Below are 16,798 nucleotides of genomic sequence, written 5' to 3' on the forward strand. Positions count from 1 at the left end.
AAAACGTCTAATGAGACTATGAAATAAATGTAAAGCTGCACTTTCAATAAAAATTATACAAACTGCGTCAATGAATGATGAAATGAATTCTTTTTATCTCGATCGTACTCATGGGGTCGATAGAATGCTTACAATGTGGAATTCCTAGGGCAAAATTTACCAAAGTCAGTAAAATTAGGTAAAAATTACGAACGACAGTAACTACTATACTAGAAATAGGCAATCAATTTAGTTATAATTTAGGAAATAAAATTGTACCTAACTGAATATTCTAAACTGTATCATACGAATGTAGATTTATTATGAGCTAGAAAATCGTCAATTTTTTTCAGTATTCATTACTTAGGTAATATTAAATCTAGTCATATTTTATTAGTATTTATATTTAGTATTTAATAGTTGCACAAATTGTCTTTATCTATTAAAAATAATTTTTATTTTGTTATACAATTTTTATTCTAGTCATTTTATTATTGTTAAAACTTTACCTAATTTAGTTCTATAGTGAGCAACATTTATACATTTATTTTTAAATAAAACATACTGAAAACCAGTATCTAAGAGTATATTCTGTAAAAATATTCACCTCTATTCTAATGATTTTGAGACCGTTTTTAAAAATGCTAAACAATTTTAAAATTATCTTAGGAAACTATGGCCGAGTCTTGGTAATTAAAACATCTCATTATAACCTCAGTAAAATATGTGCATATGACACAAACAATAATTGAGGAGCTTCGGAACAAAAACCGCTAAATCCACTTTCTAAGATTTTTGACAAATCGGAAAAAACGTTTTATTTCTTTGTTTTTTTAGGTAAAAGAGAGTAGAAAATCTTAATATATCAACATTAGCAACATTGTTTGGTGGCCAAATCAACAGATTCGTGTGTGAAGTAATAAACGAACAAAAAAATAAAAAAAAAATGGATATAGCGGTTTTTGCTTAGACTATCCGGATTTATCGTTTTTTGAAAAAATCAACTAAGGATTTATCGCTATGTGAAAAAACCATTAACATTTTTGGTTAAAACTAAGTATATGAGGAATTAAATAATTAAAAATTAAAAATTGATATATCGGTTTTTGTACCTTATAAAACTCAACCTTATAAAAATCTATCAAATTTATGTAGGATTTATCAGTTTCTGTTAAGATATCAATTTTCTTTTACCTCATCAGTGGATTTATCGGTATCTGTATAGATCATTTAACTTGAAGCGCATTTTTCTACTAGATTCATCGGCTTTAGAACAGATTCAATAAGCTTATCATGTAAAATTATGCAAAAGCATCGAAATTACAAAAAAAAAAAAATACAGCATGTCGTTTATCGGTTTTTGTTCCGACCCTCCTCAATTATTCTAAATTAAATATGGCGGTCGGTCCAAACTAAAACCGCAGATCATCACAAGAAGTATACTTTTTTAAGTTATTTACCAATAACAGTTTATAGCAAACAAGAAAATTAATTATACGCTTTATTTTTGTGTGATAATTTTGCTATGTACCTATCTATGTATTTCTAAGTTTTTTTTCAACGCTACAATAAGACTATACGAAGGTTGTTATCTATATTCTGGTTTCTGTTCACTCGTGCACAAATAAAGACTAAACTTTATTAATTGTTATTGTATATAGTAATAATAAACTTTATTAATGAAAAACTTGAGTTTTATTTTTTTCCTTCTACAGACTTATTTCCCACACATTTTAATTATTTTTGACACTTCGTCAATTTGAGTTTATACAGGTAGGTACCTAATCTGATATACACAGTACACAGATATTATGTCTCTATTCGAACAAACAAAATAGGTATATTATTTGTCCGCCTTCTTCGTACAGTGGTTAATGCGTGAGCTAGGCGGCGTCTTAGTTTCAATTCCCGGCGGGAATAAATCCATCCATACAAACCTTACACAAACACAATAAAAGTATCCTTCTTAATCACATTGCATGGGTGATGGGAGCGATTTTAAAGTTGATTTTAGTCTCACGCTGACTGCTATCGGCGCTGACAACTCGGTGCGTAGCTTGCCAGCGCCGAGGATCAGCGCGAGAGGTTTCAGAATCGCGCTGATAACTGCTGAGCACTCATACATTATATTTCTACACGCTTCCTATGTTGAATGTTAAGGCCACCAGCGCCACGCGTACCGTTAGGTACGCGTGCCGTCAGCATGAGACTAAAATCAGTCTTAGATATAATTTTTGTGTCTGGAGATAGGAAAGAGGCTTTAAATCGCTAGAAAGATATCTCATTCGCAATGGGACTAGCGGCTAGCCAATGCGCATTATAAATAATTATTCATATCACTCGAAAATTTATAAGTTCCGATAGATCATAGATGACGCTGCATGTCGCGTGTGATAGATACTGAACATACTGAATGATGTCGTGTCTGATTCTGAAGTTTTTACAGCAAATCAGATTATAATTCAGACAAGCATTGTAAGGCCGGTCTTAACTAAACTTTTGAACAATGAAAAGATGAAAATGAAAAATATTTAGTGCGAATATGTATGTGTTTGCGGGTATGCTATTACAGATTATAAAATGTAGTGTAGAATCACCAGTATCCTCATAGGAAAGTGTTTTTAAATAATGTATGACCGTTTAAATCACAATGTTTAACCCATAATACGATATGAAGGGTAAGGAAATAAAACAAGAAGTAAATGAAAAGCTTTATTAGAATAAATAACATAAATTCATGTAACAAAATAGTAAAAAAAAACATGTGTTAAGAATTAAAATATTACAGTAGCAAAAAGCGCACACACTAGTATATAATAATAATGTAATTATCTAACTCACAAAGACGGATAAATTAATATTGTTAACAACATTTTTAATAGAATTTTTCATAAATTTGACATATTTTGATTTTTGTTGTTGTATGCTAAAAAAAAACTACTTGATTTTACACGACAGATAAAATATAAAAATACGCGATGGTTCGCTTTATTACAAATGGATTTGATACTTACAAAAATACAACTCTACTTATGGTAATACGATTTTAGTATCTATTCAGAGTACCTATAAATTATGACGCATGTTTCACAAAAATAAGTTCTTTTTTACTTGTTTTTACTATGCAGTTTTACGAAACGTAGATTTACCAATTTAGATTTTCGAGAAAACTTTTTATCAGTTTTTTTTTGTGAAACGCGCTTTTAAAGGTAGATTACACACTACTATAAATATTGCTTATGATACTTGATGCCATTTTAAAGGCGTTGTCACACATGTAACATTTTGTGCAACTGTTCACTATTTTTACATTATTTGATAAGTTCAAAATGTTTTTCTTAGATATTTTTAAGTAATATATAAATGGTAATATTTATGAAAGAGCTGTATAAAAATAATAAGGTCAAATCTTAAGTACTGCTATTATTTTTCATTTAACTATTTTTGTCTAGTTTTATCCATAGCAGAAGTCTTAAGAAACATTCCCATTCTATATTTTCCTAAACTGTAGGCTAGAAGCATTTGTTACTATTATATGGCCATACAATATTTCTTCTATATACTAAACAATGACTTAAAATTGAGTACCGCTTGAGTTTAAGTGAAATTCAATACTAAATATATATTATACCAATAATGAAACAAATATTTTTGCTATTTATATAAGTAGAGAAGCACTAAATAAATTTAAGTTAAAATTGTATACATAGAGTACATTATTGTTTATTCCGATTTTTTGTATAATATATAATATCTTCTATATATAAATATATTTCCTACAAATACAATCACACCAGATCTCACGTAATATAAAGCACTTTGATGGCACTTTCATTTCGAATCACACTTTCATAATAACTTTGCGAATATAATATTAATTTGTGAGTTTTATTATCTTAAAATAAATTATTTATAAATTGTAAGCGAATTCGTGATTTAAACGTAATTTTTTTGATGATCTTTAATATTAAATATGTATTTTTAATTATTTACCGGTTTACTGTATTTAATTTGATATTTTTATGGACAAAATTTTAGATTAAATTATTTTAATGTTTGTCTATGTGTCCATCTGATACAAAGTTGAATATTTTGTAGAAATAAACACAATCAAGTGAAAATATATATATAGGTATATAAAATTTACTAAATACATATGCGTTACAATAGACAGAATATAGAATACTATAAACATTGTATATTTTAGCACCTGATAAATATTTTATTCAATACTATATAAATATAATCAGCCTATAAAATATATAGCGCTATATTTTGTGATTTTTCAACGAATGCACAATTTTTTGTAAGCTACAATCTTTATAATTATTATAATAATTACATTTTTATGGCCTATTATTGCTTTTTTTTCACTTTTAAACGATATCAAAAGCTACACAGCTTTCGTTTTTAAGTTTTATAACGACCTAGGACTTTAAGAAGTGCTTTTTTTTCATTTATTTTACATAAATAATTAATTATATTAACAAAAAGACTGCTAAACTTATTGGTTAAGGTTCTCACACCAGTAATTACTTCACCAATTTTTTTTGTGGACACTTGGTACACTTTATCCACTCGTCATTGCCTTGATTTTTTCTTATTTTTTGTACCATTTTGGGTACAAATAAAAAAATAATTGTCTGTAAAGTCGGTTTACTGACGATAGTTGAACGTGACAACGTCCGATTGTGCTTCTTTGTCGCTCGTTCCGCGCTCTCGCTTGCACTTCAAGCCTTACATGGAGGCCTCAGAGCGAGGTAACGCCGCATGAGTCATGTTTTTTCGTGCGTGCAGCCGGCTCTATCGAATTATAAGACGTTGTCACGTCAAAAACAGACATTTTGTTTAGATTTGATACCACGGTGAGCGTCTAACCCAACGCAGTCTGTACGCGCCTTGTTCCGTTCTGATCTTGATTGATGCTCCTTCCGCTGCTTTTACTGTTTCCTTCACCTGTATTGAATAAAAAATATTAATACATGGACTTCACTACATAGTATAAAACAAAGTCGCTTTCTCTGTCCCTATGTCCCTTTGTATGCTTAAATCTTTTTTAAACTACCCACTGGATTTTGATGCTTGTTCTTTCTCAGGGTCTAAAGATTATCTGTGCCAAATTTCATCAAAATCGGTAGAGCTGTTTATGCGTGAAAACCATACATACATACATACATACAAACCTTTCCTCTTTATAATATTAGTATAGATAAACTTACGCTCTGCATCAGGTTTTGCGCGTTGCCGACCAACATTTCAGTCGCCTCTTGGTCTTCTTCGCTTCCTACAAAAAACAAATTAATTTAATTAAAAATATTCTGCATTAAAAAAAATCATTTTTAATTCAATTAACTTTTACGCGACGGTGTATAAACGGGTTTTAAACGCGGTTTATTGATGTTTAAAAAACGTACAAAAACAAGCATAAAAATGAAATTAAACAAATTTAAATACGTAGAGACACTAAAACAAAAAAATATTTATATTTTGTTTTACTATACCATTGAAGTGAAACTTCTTTAAGAGGGCTTATTCAATTTAACGCAAGTCAAAATCTCCGCGATCTATTACGATAGATCGCGGCTTGCGCTATCCTTTTACTATGAACAGCATAGGTCCACAGGAGAGCGCCGAGCAACATGTCCTCTCTCTGGAAAGGCTCGCTGCCGACTGATTTTAATCGGGTCGCGCGCAGTGATTTATAGTACTTTAAAAAAAATTGTAGAAAAATAATAGAGGTACCTTAGTTGATTTTTTAAATTTTATCTTATAAGTAAGACATTCTTTTATTGCAATATGTATAAATTATATTCAATAAAGTCAAATATCTTGGTGAAAATAATCATTTTGTCGACTATAATTTCTAAAAAAATTCACATTGTTCGGATTTTAATTTCGTAAGTTAGGAGTCCAAAATAAAAAAAATCTCTTAACTAACTATTTTAATAAGGATTTTTGCAGTTGGTTAAAAATAATTGTGTGTTAGATCTGTCAGCAATTTCAGATATTTTTAGCTTCGAAATTGACACTAAAAGTGAAATCAAGTAATCATCGGCTCAGTTATCTTGATGGTATTCACAAATACTGTATTAATTGAAAAAAACTCTTAACTAACTACATAGACAATAAAATTTCCTAAAATTATTAGTAATTCATATGTTTGTAAGATAAGTGGTTGATGGACAATCTGGTTTGAAAAATCACATATTTGAGCCAAACAGCGCACGGACCGCGTACACGGCCTTAAGCGCGTTGAGAGTAAAATTTCAAGGTCGCGTCATGGCAATACCGTCAAGTTATGGAGTAAAGCAACGATTTTGGTATCTTTGAATATTGCCAAAGAAGTTTCACTTCTGACACGTATGCTCACGCTCTTTTTTATTGAAAATCTTTTTTAAATGTTGATAATAAATACCTCTATAATCCGCCATACCGACTGCATAGAATAAAATAAATGTAATATGTAATATTATATAAGCTTCAAATGCAATGTACATAATATACGCATGCATTTACTACATAAAGAATTAATAATTTTGCACAATTTAAATAAAAAATTCGATCCTATAAGTTTAGGGAATTTTCACATTAAAAAGTTAAAGATTACAAGGATGCTTTTTGTATAAAAAAACCTCTATCCTACTATATAGCAGTAATAAGCATAATCTTAATACATATAATATATAAATCTCGTGTCACAATGTTTGTCCTCAATGGACTCCTAAACCACTTGACCGATTATAATAAAATTCGCACAAAATGTGCAGTTCGATCCAACTTGAGAGATAGGATAGTTTAAACATGTAGGTACCACGGGCGAAGCCGGGGCGGACCGCTAGTTATTTATTAAAATCCCTATTGTATTTGTAAATATGTATCTATAGTTGCAGCAATAATAAAAAAAATAAATATTTCAGGACAATTTTCACACTCCGCATGATCTGATCCCATAATAAGCTTTCGCTTGTGTTATGGAAACCAGATGGCTGATAAACATCTATACATATAATTTATAACATATATACATATAATTTTAAATAAATACTTATATAAGTAGATAATTAGCACCCAGACACAGAGCAAACATCTATGTTCATCACACAAATATATTTGCCCCGGGTGGGAATCGAACCCACGACCTCTGGCTTGGAAGGCAGAGCCACTACCAACTAAGCCGGTCAGTCAAATAATAATAGTAGTAATATCTGTATTTTTCTACAATTTAATAGTTTTTGAACACACTGAGTGGTTGGCCTAATTATGGCATATGTATTTTTTTAAGTTCCTTTTATTTTCCATCGAAATTGTAGCTTTTTTTTTTCATAATATTATGTCCATAATAAACTTATTACATTTCATTCATTTCACATTTCATTTCATTTCATTTCATTTCATTTTGTCTAAACTCTAAGTAATACCTTGAGCTCCCAACATGGTAGCTTTCACAGTGGAAAGAATCTTCAGCTGAGTGCCGATTGTAGGAATACGCTCACACACTTGCAGCAAGTTCTGAAAGTTAATTATTAAAGATATTATTATTAAACCCCACACAAACGTACAATTAACAAATAGAAATCGGTTAAAAATTGTCTGAAGCTAAACTCTGCCCACGTGTGCATTGGGCAGAGTTTTGAAATGAGCGTAAACACATAATTAATTTGTAACTACATCCTTGTACAACTATAAATCGAATTTGAATATAACTTTTAACATTACTACAACGAAATAAAGTGTTTTGTTTTAATAAAAATTGTATGTTTTCGGCCATTTTCATAACATCTTTTAATCGGCGACCGTAAGTCTAGTCTAGTTTAGTCATTTATACAACTAATAATATCAAGCTAAAATTTGAATTCACAAAAACTTGAGTTTGAGTTTAATTTTGAGTTCAACTCACAGTCCTGATCCTCTTGTCGGTGCACTCAAGCGCAAGCTTCTTAGCAAGGCGGGTCACTTCCTCTGATGCTTCAGCGATCGCTTTGGCAGTTGCTATCAGCTCACGTTTACTTCCTAAGTGAGTTAAATAATTATCTATTAGATTTTTTAAAATCACAAGAAAATACACAGATGCTATTTTAATAGAACTTGAAAAAAGTGAACACATTTATACGTACATGCATGTGAGAAAATCATAACAGAGTAGTTGTTATGTGGCTATATACCTTCCTATTACATTGTACTCTATGGTGTACAACAAAATGTCGATATTGAATTGATATGAAATGCATGGGGCCATGCTATGGTTTATATTCCTTGAGTCAGTAGATCGATGATATAGTCTCGGTCTGTGGTCTCGGTACTACCTACGACCGCGCAAGGTGTGCGCACTGAGTCATTATTTAATATTATTTCACATATCTACCTAATTATAATTAATATAATTAATTATGGAGAGTTATAATACACATAGAAAGCATAGCTTGATTCATAGCCGCTTACTTACCGCTTAGGTTCATAAACACCACTATCCAGTGAACAGACATACAATATCAATGTTATATATACAGCATTATGTACATATGATTATTATACAATGATGGCGCAAAAGCATGATAATTATATCTTGAGCGTGAACAAATGATTATTTTTTCGAATATAATTTGATTATAAACTATAGATAATTTAGTAAGAAAAGATCAAGTTAAAAGTTTGGTGAGGTTGGTCGTTTGGAAGGGATAGGATAGGATAGTATATAGAAAGAGAGGGAGGGGTGTTCTTTTTTATATGTATGTATTTTTTGATGTATGAGATGTATGCAGTTCTGGGTGTTGAGATATGGACATATTGCTATATGGTGTGATTTTTACCAATTACATTTATTAAATACACTTATTAGCATAGGCATATAGATAAGGCATATTTTATAATATGTCATGAACAATGAACGCATGAAAAGCATTGCAACGTTACAACAATTTGAAGTAGTTTTATGAATAGTAAAAATATTAAAGCTGTGTAAGCTTTTAATAGCTTTTGATATTTTGAAAAACAGCAAACCTCTTGGGTTTCTAACATTATGAAAAATCATCATGAATATATTATGCATATTTTAGATAGATAATCCTAATAAGGATGTATATCCTCTTGAAGACAACCATCTTTTACCATATTTTTACCTGGTTATCTTACCTTTTTAGTTAATTATTTAGGTGCTTCGTCACAAAATACTTAAAACCCAATCCCTTGAGTACAGAAAGCCATAAGGATAATCATCCTCATATTATAATTTTACGAGGATGGTTACCCTCTTCTCCTATTCCTTAAAACGTTACCTTTAGAGTCAGACCGCACAAGGTCAGAATGCCTTACCAAAAGGGTAATCATCCTCATACTATAATTATACGAGGATGGTTACAATCTTCTCCTATTCCTTATAAAGCGTTACCTTTAGAGTCAGACCGCACGAGGTCAGACAGCCTGGCCATGAGGATGGCCATCCTCTTGGCAGCTGCGATGATTTCATTGTCTTTAGAAGACCATTCGCGAACTGCACGGTGGAGGTTGTGGGCAGCCACCTACATTTTTAAATAATTTACGTTTAAAGAATGTAAAAATCGATAATTGTCTAAGTTTTTGAGTACAAATTCGATTTTTAATATAATTTCCGTATACACTATATTCTACGCTCACTTAATATTTTTGAGGAATAAATTAATTTTTTTTCAATTATCACAAAAAAAAAATATTAATTTATAATTTTTTGATTGTATTCTACACCACTTCTCGATCAGACGAAAAAAATATCAAAATTTTAACTGCACACTGGTTTACTGAAGTTTATTTACTCATATTTTTCCACATAAACGAAACTTACCAAAATCGGTTGGCTAGGATGCGGCTGTCTATCGAATATATCCTCTCCCTCATCATCCGTGTCGGGTGGTGGGGGGCGGGGGGGTGCGGTGCCGGAGGCGGGGGGTGGGGGGCGCGGGGGGGCCAGCGAGAGGGGCGCGAGGGACGGGGGCAGGAGGGGAGGCGGGGGAGGGGGCGCGTACTGCCGGGACAGGACTTCCTCCACGCCCGTGGAGGCTTGCAGTATCTGTGGGGAGAATTTGTTGGTATTTATTTTTATTTTATTTTATTTATTTGATTTGCCAATAGATGTACATCTTTAATTTATAATATATTTTGAGTATGTGACATAATTAGCATGCATAGCAAGATGTAGATCTAATTACAGGCAAATACAACATGCGTTTTTGAGTTGTATCAAATTATAGCTTCTAATGTGTAAGAGGCCTCACACCTCGTTGTTAGCGCGGCGCCAGTTGGGCGCGGCATTGGCGTCCCCGAGCGCGAGCCGCTTGGTCTGTCTCACAGCGGGCGGGATGGCGTCCTGCAGGCGGCGCTGCGCCGCGCCCAGCGCGCCCGCCCACTCGCCGTCCGAGCTGTTCTCGCGCTCCGCCCCGCCCACCAGCAGCACGCGGTTCGCCAGCCTGACACACACACGTATCCCATAAATACACGACACACACAAACTCAAACATAAACGTAAACAAGTCGTCGAATACGCACTTACGTATAGTACATAGACAAGTACACGCAAGCACGCACGCATCACGCTCGCACATTGACACACAAATCCACATACATGCGTAATTCCAATACACTCATGCGTTAAATGCGCAAATCAACGCATACGTGCACGCCCGCATGCAAGTGCGAACTTACGCAAGCACAAACACAAACCTCCACATGATCACACTCAAATAATCCTTATTCTACACACATCCACACAAACGATTACATAAACACGCACGCACGTATAACTATATGAACATAAACACGCACGCATAACCATATAAACATAAATACGCACGCACGCATAACTATGTAAACACAAGCATATCAATATACCCGCATTCTTAACCACATACATATACATTCACAATTATTATAATTTATAAGCATAATCAACAACCAACGAGTTGATCACATAAAATTACAATTCTAAACATGACCTACACTGGGAAACATTCAAAATTTTAAATTGTTTAAAACATTAGTTCAGATCCGGCTTGAAGGACCACTAAATGTATAGTAGCAAAAAAAACACAATATTTTTAAAACATTGATTAAAATCCGGCTCGAAGGGCAACTAAATGTACGTTAACAAAAAATACATACACAATAAATATATATTTTTATCTAACTTGATAGGGGATTCCTTGTTTTAATATTTTATTTAAAATAATAAATATTACCTGGCAATAGCAGAAGTGTTGTCCACCATTTTCTGCGAGTCATTCGTGCGGATCGCATCTTCGCATAAGTACGTGTGTTTCTGCATTAATTCGCCTTAAAGAAATATTGATGTTAAAAAAATGAAAAACATCAACATGCTGTCTCTTACAATGGTAAAATATATATATATATATACATTGATAAGAAGCATGGAGATAAATTAAATACAAAGTACAATTTTAAGAAATTGTGCAACGAAAGTAAAATTTATTACCTTTGTTCAAGATAATTATCATTTAAAAACCTTTATTAACCTACCTTAAATGTAAGTAGTATGCATGTATTTAATAATATGTACCATGTATATAATTTATAGTTATATAAGTAAATTGTATATATTATTAATAAATGTAATTGTGTATATTCGAGTGTAGTATATTCATCTATATTTATCTTTATTTATATATCTACCTGTATATCTATTTTAATTATTATCATTTATTTATTTATCTTGTTTTTTTGTTCCTTGCCTTTTTTCTTCTACCTACCATCGTAATTTCAGTAAGCTTGTTACCTTTTGCCCAGGTTGCCTGGAAGAGATCACTTCTAAGTGATAAGGCCGCCTAATAAACTATACTGTTTTTTGTTTTGTATATTAGCAATAAGTTTTCTATGTATAGTTTTATTGAAGAGTAAATAAATAAATAAATAAATAAATAAATAAATAAATAAATAAATAATTTAAAAACTCAGATTAAAATTAAATTAAAACGAACGATAAGCGCTTCTATTAAAATGAAAAAAGAATTACCAAATAAATTACAATAACATTCGACCTATACACACAATATACAATCGAATAGGTATTTATAAACGATTTTTCCTTTTCTAAGTCAAAAATACTTTACCCGCAGTCCTAACAAAGTCGAGCGGATCTACAGCCTGATCGCACAGATCTCTGCAACGGAGCACAGCATCCGCGTATTGGTTCTTTAGATTTGTGAAATGTTCCTCCGCCACCTGCAAACAGATTGATGTTTTTCATTGCAGTTTAAAAAAAAGAGCATTCGTTACATCGTTTGTTATATATAAACAAATAGTTTTAACATAAAAAAAAAATTGGTTGCCTGTAAAGTCGGTATACGGGCGAAAGTTTTACGTGACAACGATTTTGACAACGACTTTTCATGTCTGTCTCTCTCGCTCTAAGGCGGGCTAACCATGCCCGCGTGCCTCTCACTCGCTCTCATTGTGAGCGCATAACGTGAGCGGAGCGTAACGCAGTTTCTTGAAGTGTCACCCGGCAAACCAATTTATAAGACGTTATCACGTCAAAAGAAAAACATAAACTAAAAAGTTCACTTTCACATTTGTTATCTTACCTTACTATCAGGATAGTGTAAGCGAATCTTTCCAGCGCAAATTAGTTGAGGAGACAGTTTTTCTACCTGAAAATTGAATAAAATTTTGTTGTTTTAAAAAGATGGGCAAGTTATTTGCGTATGCACGAGACCTAAATGCTTATTTTTCGAGAATTACGATATATTTTTTGCCTTTTTTGTTTTCCCCTTATTTTCCGGATTTTTCAGATTTTTTGTCCATTTTTTTCGTTCCCTCACCTCTTTAGCATTATGATGCAGTAAATCAGCCAGTCGCTTGTTATGCCTCACACCAGCCGCTACCATATCAGCAGCGGCCGCTGCGCGGGAACTGAACGCTTCTAACGCTCGAGCTTTCTCTTCGAAACGGGCCTCGCGGCCGGGGGTACCTGGGGAAATAGATATATTAATAGAATATAGGTGTTTGTGTTGTTACAATGTATTATTACGCATTTTACGATCATATTAGCTCTTACGCTATACGCTCTTACTATTATACAGCAAAATCGTAAGAGCGGTTGGTGATTTCACTGCTAGCTGATAACATATTTGACATTTTTTGTAATTTTTTTAATATTATTTGTCAATTTTACTGACAGATAGCTGAACACAACTAGCTAAGAATCTGTGATACCACACCGTTAAGTCTTAAGCTGCTAAATTTTCTATCACTATTAATCCTATCCATGATTTTCAACCCAGGTATACCCTCGTCCAGTTAACTATCAAAACCGGTCTTCAGCCTGTCAAATTTTAATATATGTCACTATTCGTCTAGATACTTAAACCTAGGTCATAGCGTTAGTTACTATTAAGTATTCTGTACCTAGGTACAACCCCATCCAAAAAGCTGTCATAAGTTTGCCTCATCTTGCAATTTTCTAACTACCGCCAAACATTTAAACCTAGTTTAAACTACACTAACCGATCGGTGCGTTAACAGCATCAGTGAAGTGTCGCAGTGGCGCAGCGACATCTATGAAGTCTTCGACCACGCGGTTAACTACCGCCCGATCTAAACCACGTTTAAGCTCGTGCAGCTTGTCCGTTAACTCCCTGGAAGTTATAAAAATATCATATTGGGTAAGTAATTTTAATGGAAACAAAAAATTATATTTTTTTTTGAAGTGAAACTTCTTTATCGGGGTTGGAAAAAAATGTAGTGTAACATTTTTTCGTTACGCGTGACATTTTTCCGTTACGCGCCATCTTTGATTCGACGTACTTCTGTAAAGTTGCATATAGTAAATTATTTTTTGAAAAATAAGGTCATAAAGAAGTTTCACTTCTTATGTGTGTACACTAGTACACGCACACATTTTTGTTTTTTGAAGTGAAACTTCTTTATCGGGGTTGGACAAAAATTTAGTGTAACATTTTTGCGTTACGCCGTACGCGTGACATTTTTGCGTTACGCCGTACGCGTGACATTTTTGCGTTACGCCATACTCGTGACATTTTTAAGGTCATAAAGAAGTTTCACTTCTTACGTGTGTACTCTAGTACACGCATACATTTTTTATTTTTATGGCAGTTATGTAACCACCGTCAAAAAAGAAGGCGGTTTTGTGGTCTTCTGTTGATTTAAAAATAAAATTAATTGTTAGATTAAAGTTTAAACCATTGAATAATTTTACACTAAAAAGCGAATATTTTGTGCACCTTGTCAATTTATTTAACACGAATCTAACAATACAATCACGTTAAAAGGCTTCAAAACATTTTAATGATCTACAATTAACAATTAAATTCACAATAATCACTTTCGAAAATTGTAAACTATTAACATAAAATAAGCTGTAAGGTAATCCTTTACTTTTTAAAATATAAATAAGCACATATTTAAAAAAAAGACGGGTTGCACTCCGGGAGTGCCGGCAGAAGTGAAAACTTGATTATTAACGTTGAGCATGTTAGATATTTTGGAATGGTATCCGTCTTACGCTTAAAAAAAAATCCGTCTTATGCTTTTTCGATCAGGCCACGTGTCCTGACGCGAGTTTAAGATTTTATACCCATTACAGAAAAAGTGCTCAACGCCGCTAAAGAAGTTTTCGCTTCAAAAAAACTAACCTAGTGACAGCCCTAGCTTCCTCCGTGTCGCCCCTGCCGCTGAGACACAAGTCGGCCAACTTGTCGGACAACCGTTGCACGTCAGAGCACAGTTGCATTATCTCCGCTTTCTCCCGACCTTGGAGGTTGTCTGCTATCTAAAATGCAATTGATATTACAAGAAAAAGTTTTTGAAAATGGTGGTTTAAATTATAATATACTAGCGGTCAGCCCCGGCTTCGCCCGTGGTACCTACATGTTTAAACTATCTTTCTCAAGTTGGATCGAAGTGCACATGGTGTGCGAATTTAATAATAATCGGTTAAGTGGTTTAGGAGTCCATTGAGGACAAACATTGTGATACGAGATTTATATATATTAAGTCTAACTGTGCCCCGTGAATTTATAGGTAAATTAGGGAAAGCTGGCATGTTCACAGTACTCACACTTATGCAATTTCACTTACAGTATGTTCAAAAATAAATGCGACTCTAGTTTCATTTTAGACTTGAATTGTAAAATGGGTGCGTTGTAGATATATATATATATGCAAATATAATTACTTATGAAAGCTCTCATAATTTACCTGTAAAATTATAATTTAAAAGTAAATCAATTGATGAAGTTAATTATTTATTCTAATAATAATCAATTGGATAAAAGTATTAATAATCATTCAATTATCAAATAATAATTAAATTCCTGACTTTGGTCGAGTAAAGATATCTAAGAAATATTATATTTGTAGTAAGTACGTAATACCTACCAATACGCGCTAACAAATATGTGTTACATGTTTATTGTATAATTTTCACACTATTGGTTTTAAACTCAAACTCAAACATTTATACAATTAGACTTCTTCTAGAAGCACTTTTGAATCGTCATAACAGTTTAACAGTTTTAACATTTACCACCAATTCAGAAAGCAGTATCTATAGAGAAGAAGAAGAATCTATTTAATCATAATCGTAATCTTCTACTTCACTGTAACTTTCATCGCTCGAAGAACTCGATGTTTCGTTGTCGGAATTTCTTAATGTTATTATAAATGAGTCAGTGTAATTATTATCTACTTTTGGTTCTAATTGAATATATTTTTCCTCATGTTCTCGCGTCTTTCTCCAAACGTCACTAAACATATCCAGACTAATAGCATTTGCTTCCTTTCTAAATAATTCTTCCACAGTTTTCAAGTTAAAGTTCACATTTTGTGATGCTACTTTCCCTTTAATTATGCCCCATAGTAACTCTATTGGGTTGAGTTCTGGATGGTATGGTGGAAGGCGCAATACACTATGTCCATGATCTTTGAGGATTGCATCAAGTAGGTAAAAATTGTGTATAGTTTGGCTTATTTTTTTTAATAATGTGATAACTCTGATTATTAATTAGTAATTTGATTTTTGAAAAAAAAAATGCCGATTTTAGTCAAAATTTATATTTTTCTAACAAGATCCTTATCATCCAAATTTCCACCTTGGTGAGAAAAATTGACATTTCTAATGAAAATGAACAAAAAATTAAATGATTTTATTAAATACTATAAAAAAGTCTATAATTCTTCCATTTACTGTATCACAAAATTCTTCATAGATTTTTAGATATTCGTACTACACCAATTACATCAGCCTGTATTTATAAACAATTGCAAAATATGACACATACATAGGCCGGGAGATACTGACACAAAATTTCGGGTCATTTGTAACAGAATGGCGGTTCTACAGAGGTCTTATTACGCAATGACTAAAAGAAAAATGATGGTCAGAACTCAGAACGCTGGTACCGGCGGACTAGTCGCGTGGGCGTTAGTCGAACTCGTCGGATAAATAGCGAAAGTCAAACAATTTGTAACACAAAAATTTTAGAATTCACCGATAGCCCATAAAAAAGATGTAGGCGATAGTGTCATGCCATACTTTTCCGGTGTATCTTACAGCCCCCCATACCGACGCGATGCGTTGATTAAAAAAAAACAATTCAAACATTTGTACCAGGCTAACTTTTGCACAGGTAATCATCATCGTGCAGACATTTACGAAAATCACCATGCCATACTTTTCGGACGATTCCAAATGGCCACCATACCGCCGAAAATCTGCAATAAAAAATTTTTTTCGCCAAACAATTTGTACCAGTATTGCATTTGGATTTTTGGAGAGTATTTGATAAAATGTGACCATTATTATATTTGCCATACT

The 16,798-nt window shown here is 32.8% G+C and overlaps 1 protein-coding gene across 1 annotated transcript in view; it reads right to left on the reverse strand.

Annotated features, from left to right (window-relative positions):
• Positions 1-4,121: 4,121 nt before the first annotated feature.
• Positions 4,122-16,798, reverse strand: part of Vinc (vinculin) — a 52,019-nt gene continuing 39,342 nt past the window's right edge. The window contains exons 13-25 of the mRNA XM_090115771.1: positions 14,616-14,752; positions 13,468-13,598; positions 12,783-12,931; positions 12,546-12,611; positions 12,072-12,183; positions 11,184-11,277; positions 10,226-10,415; positions 9,794-10,018; positions 9,365-9,494; positions 7,877-7,989; positions 7,398-7,488; positions 5,199-5,263; positions 4,122-4,935 (exon numbers count right to left, since the gene is read on the reverse strand). Of these exons, the coding sequence (XP_089971897.1) occupies positions 4,828-4,935; positions 5,199-5,263; positions 7,398-7,488; positions 7,877-7,989; positions 9,365-9,494; positions 9,794-10,018; positions 10,226-10,415; positions 11,184-11,277; positions 12,072-12,183; positions 12,546-12,611; positions 12,783-12,931; positions 13,468-13,598; positions 14,616-14,752 (1,611 nt within the window). The 3' untranslated portion in view covers positions 4,122-4,827. The remainder of the gene's footprint in view (positions 4,936-5,198; positions 5,264-7,397; positions 7,489-7,876; positions 7,990-9,364; positions 9,495-9,793; positions 10,019-10,225; positions 10,416-11,183; positions 11,278-12,071; positions 12,184-12,545; positions 12,612-12,782; positions 12,932-13,467; positions 13,599-14,615; positions 14,753-16,798) is intronic.

Source organism: Colias eurytheme, chromosome 24 (genome assembly GCF_061535395.1).
Source record: "Colias eurytheme isolate Ceu_HAF_F1 chromosome 24, ilColEury1 Martin Lab GWU primary, whole genome shotgun sequence".
NCBI classification, from domain to species: Eukaryota; Metazoa; Arthropoda; class Insecta; order Lepidoptera; family Pieridae; genus Colias; species Colias eurytheme.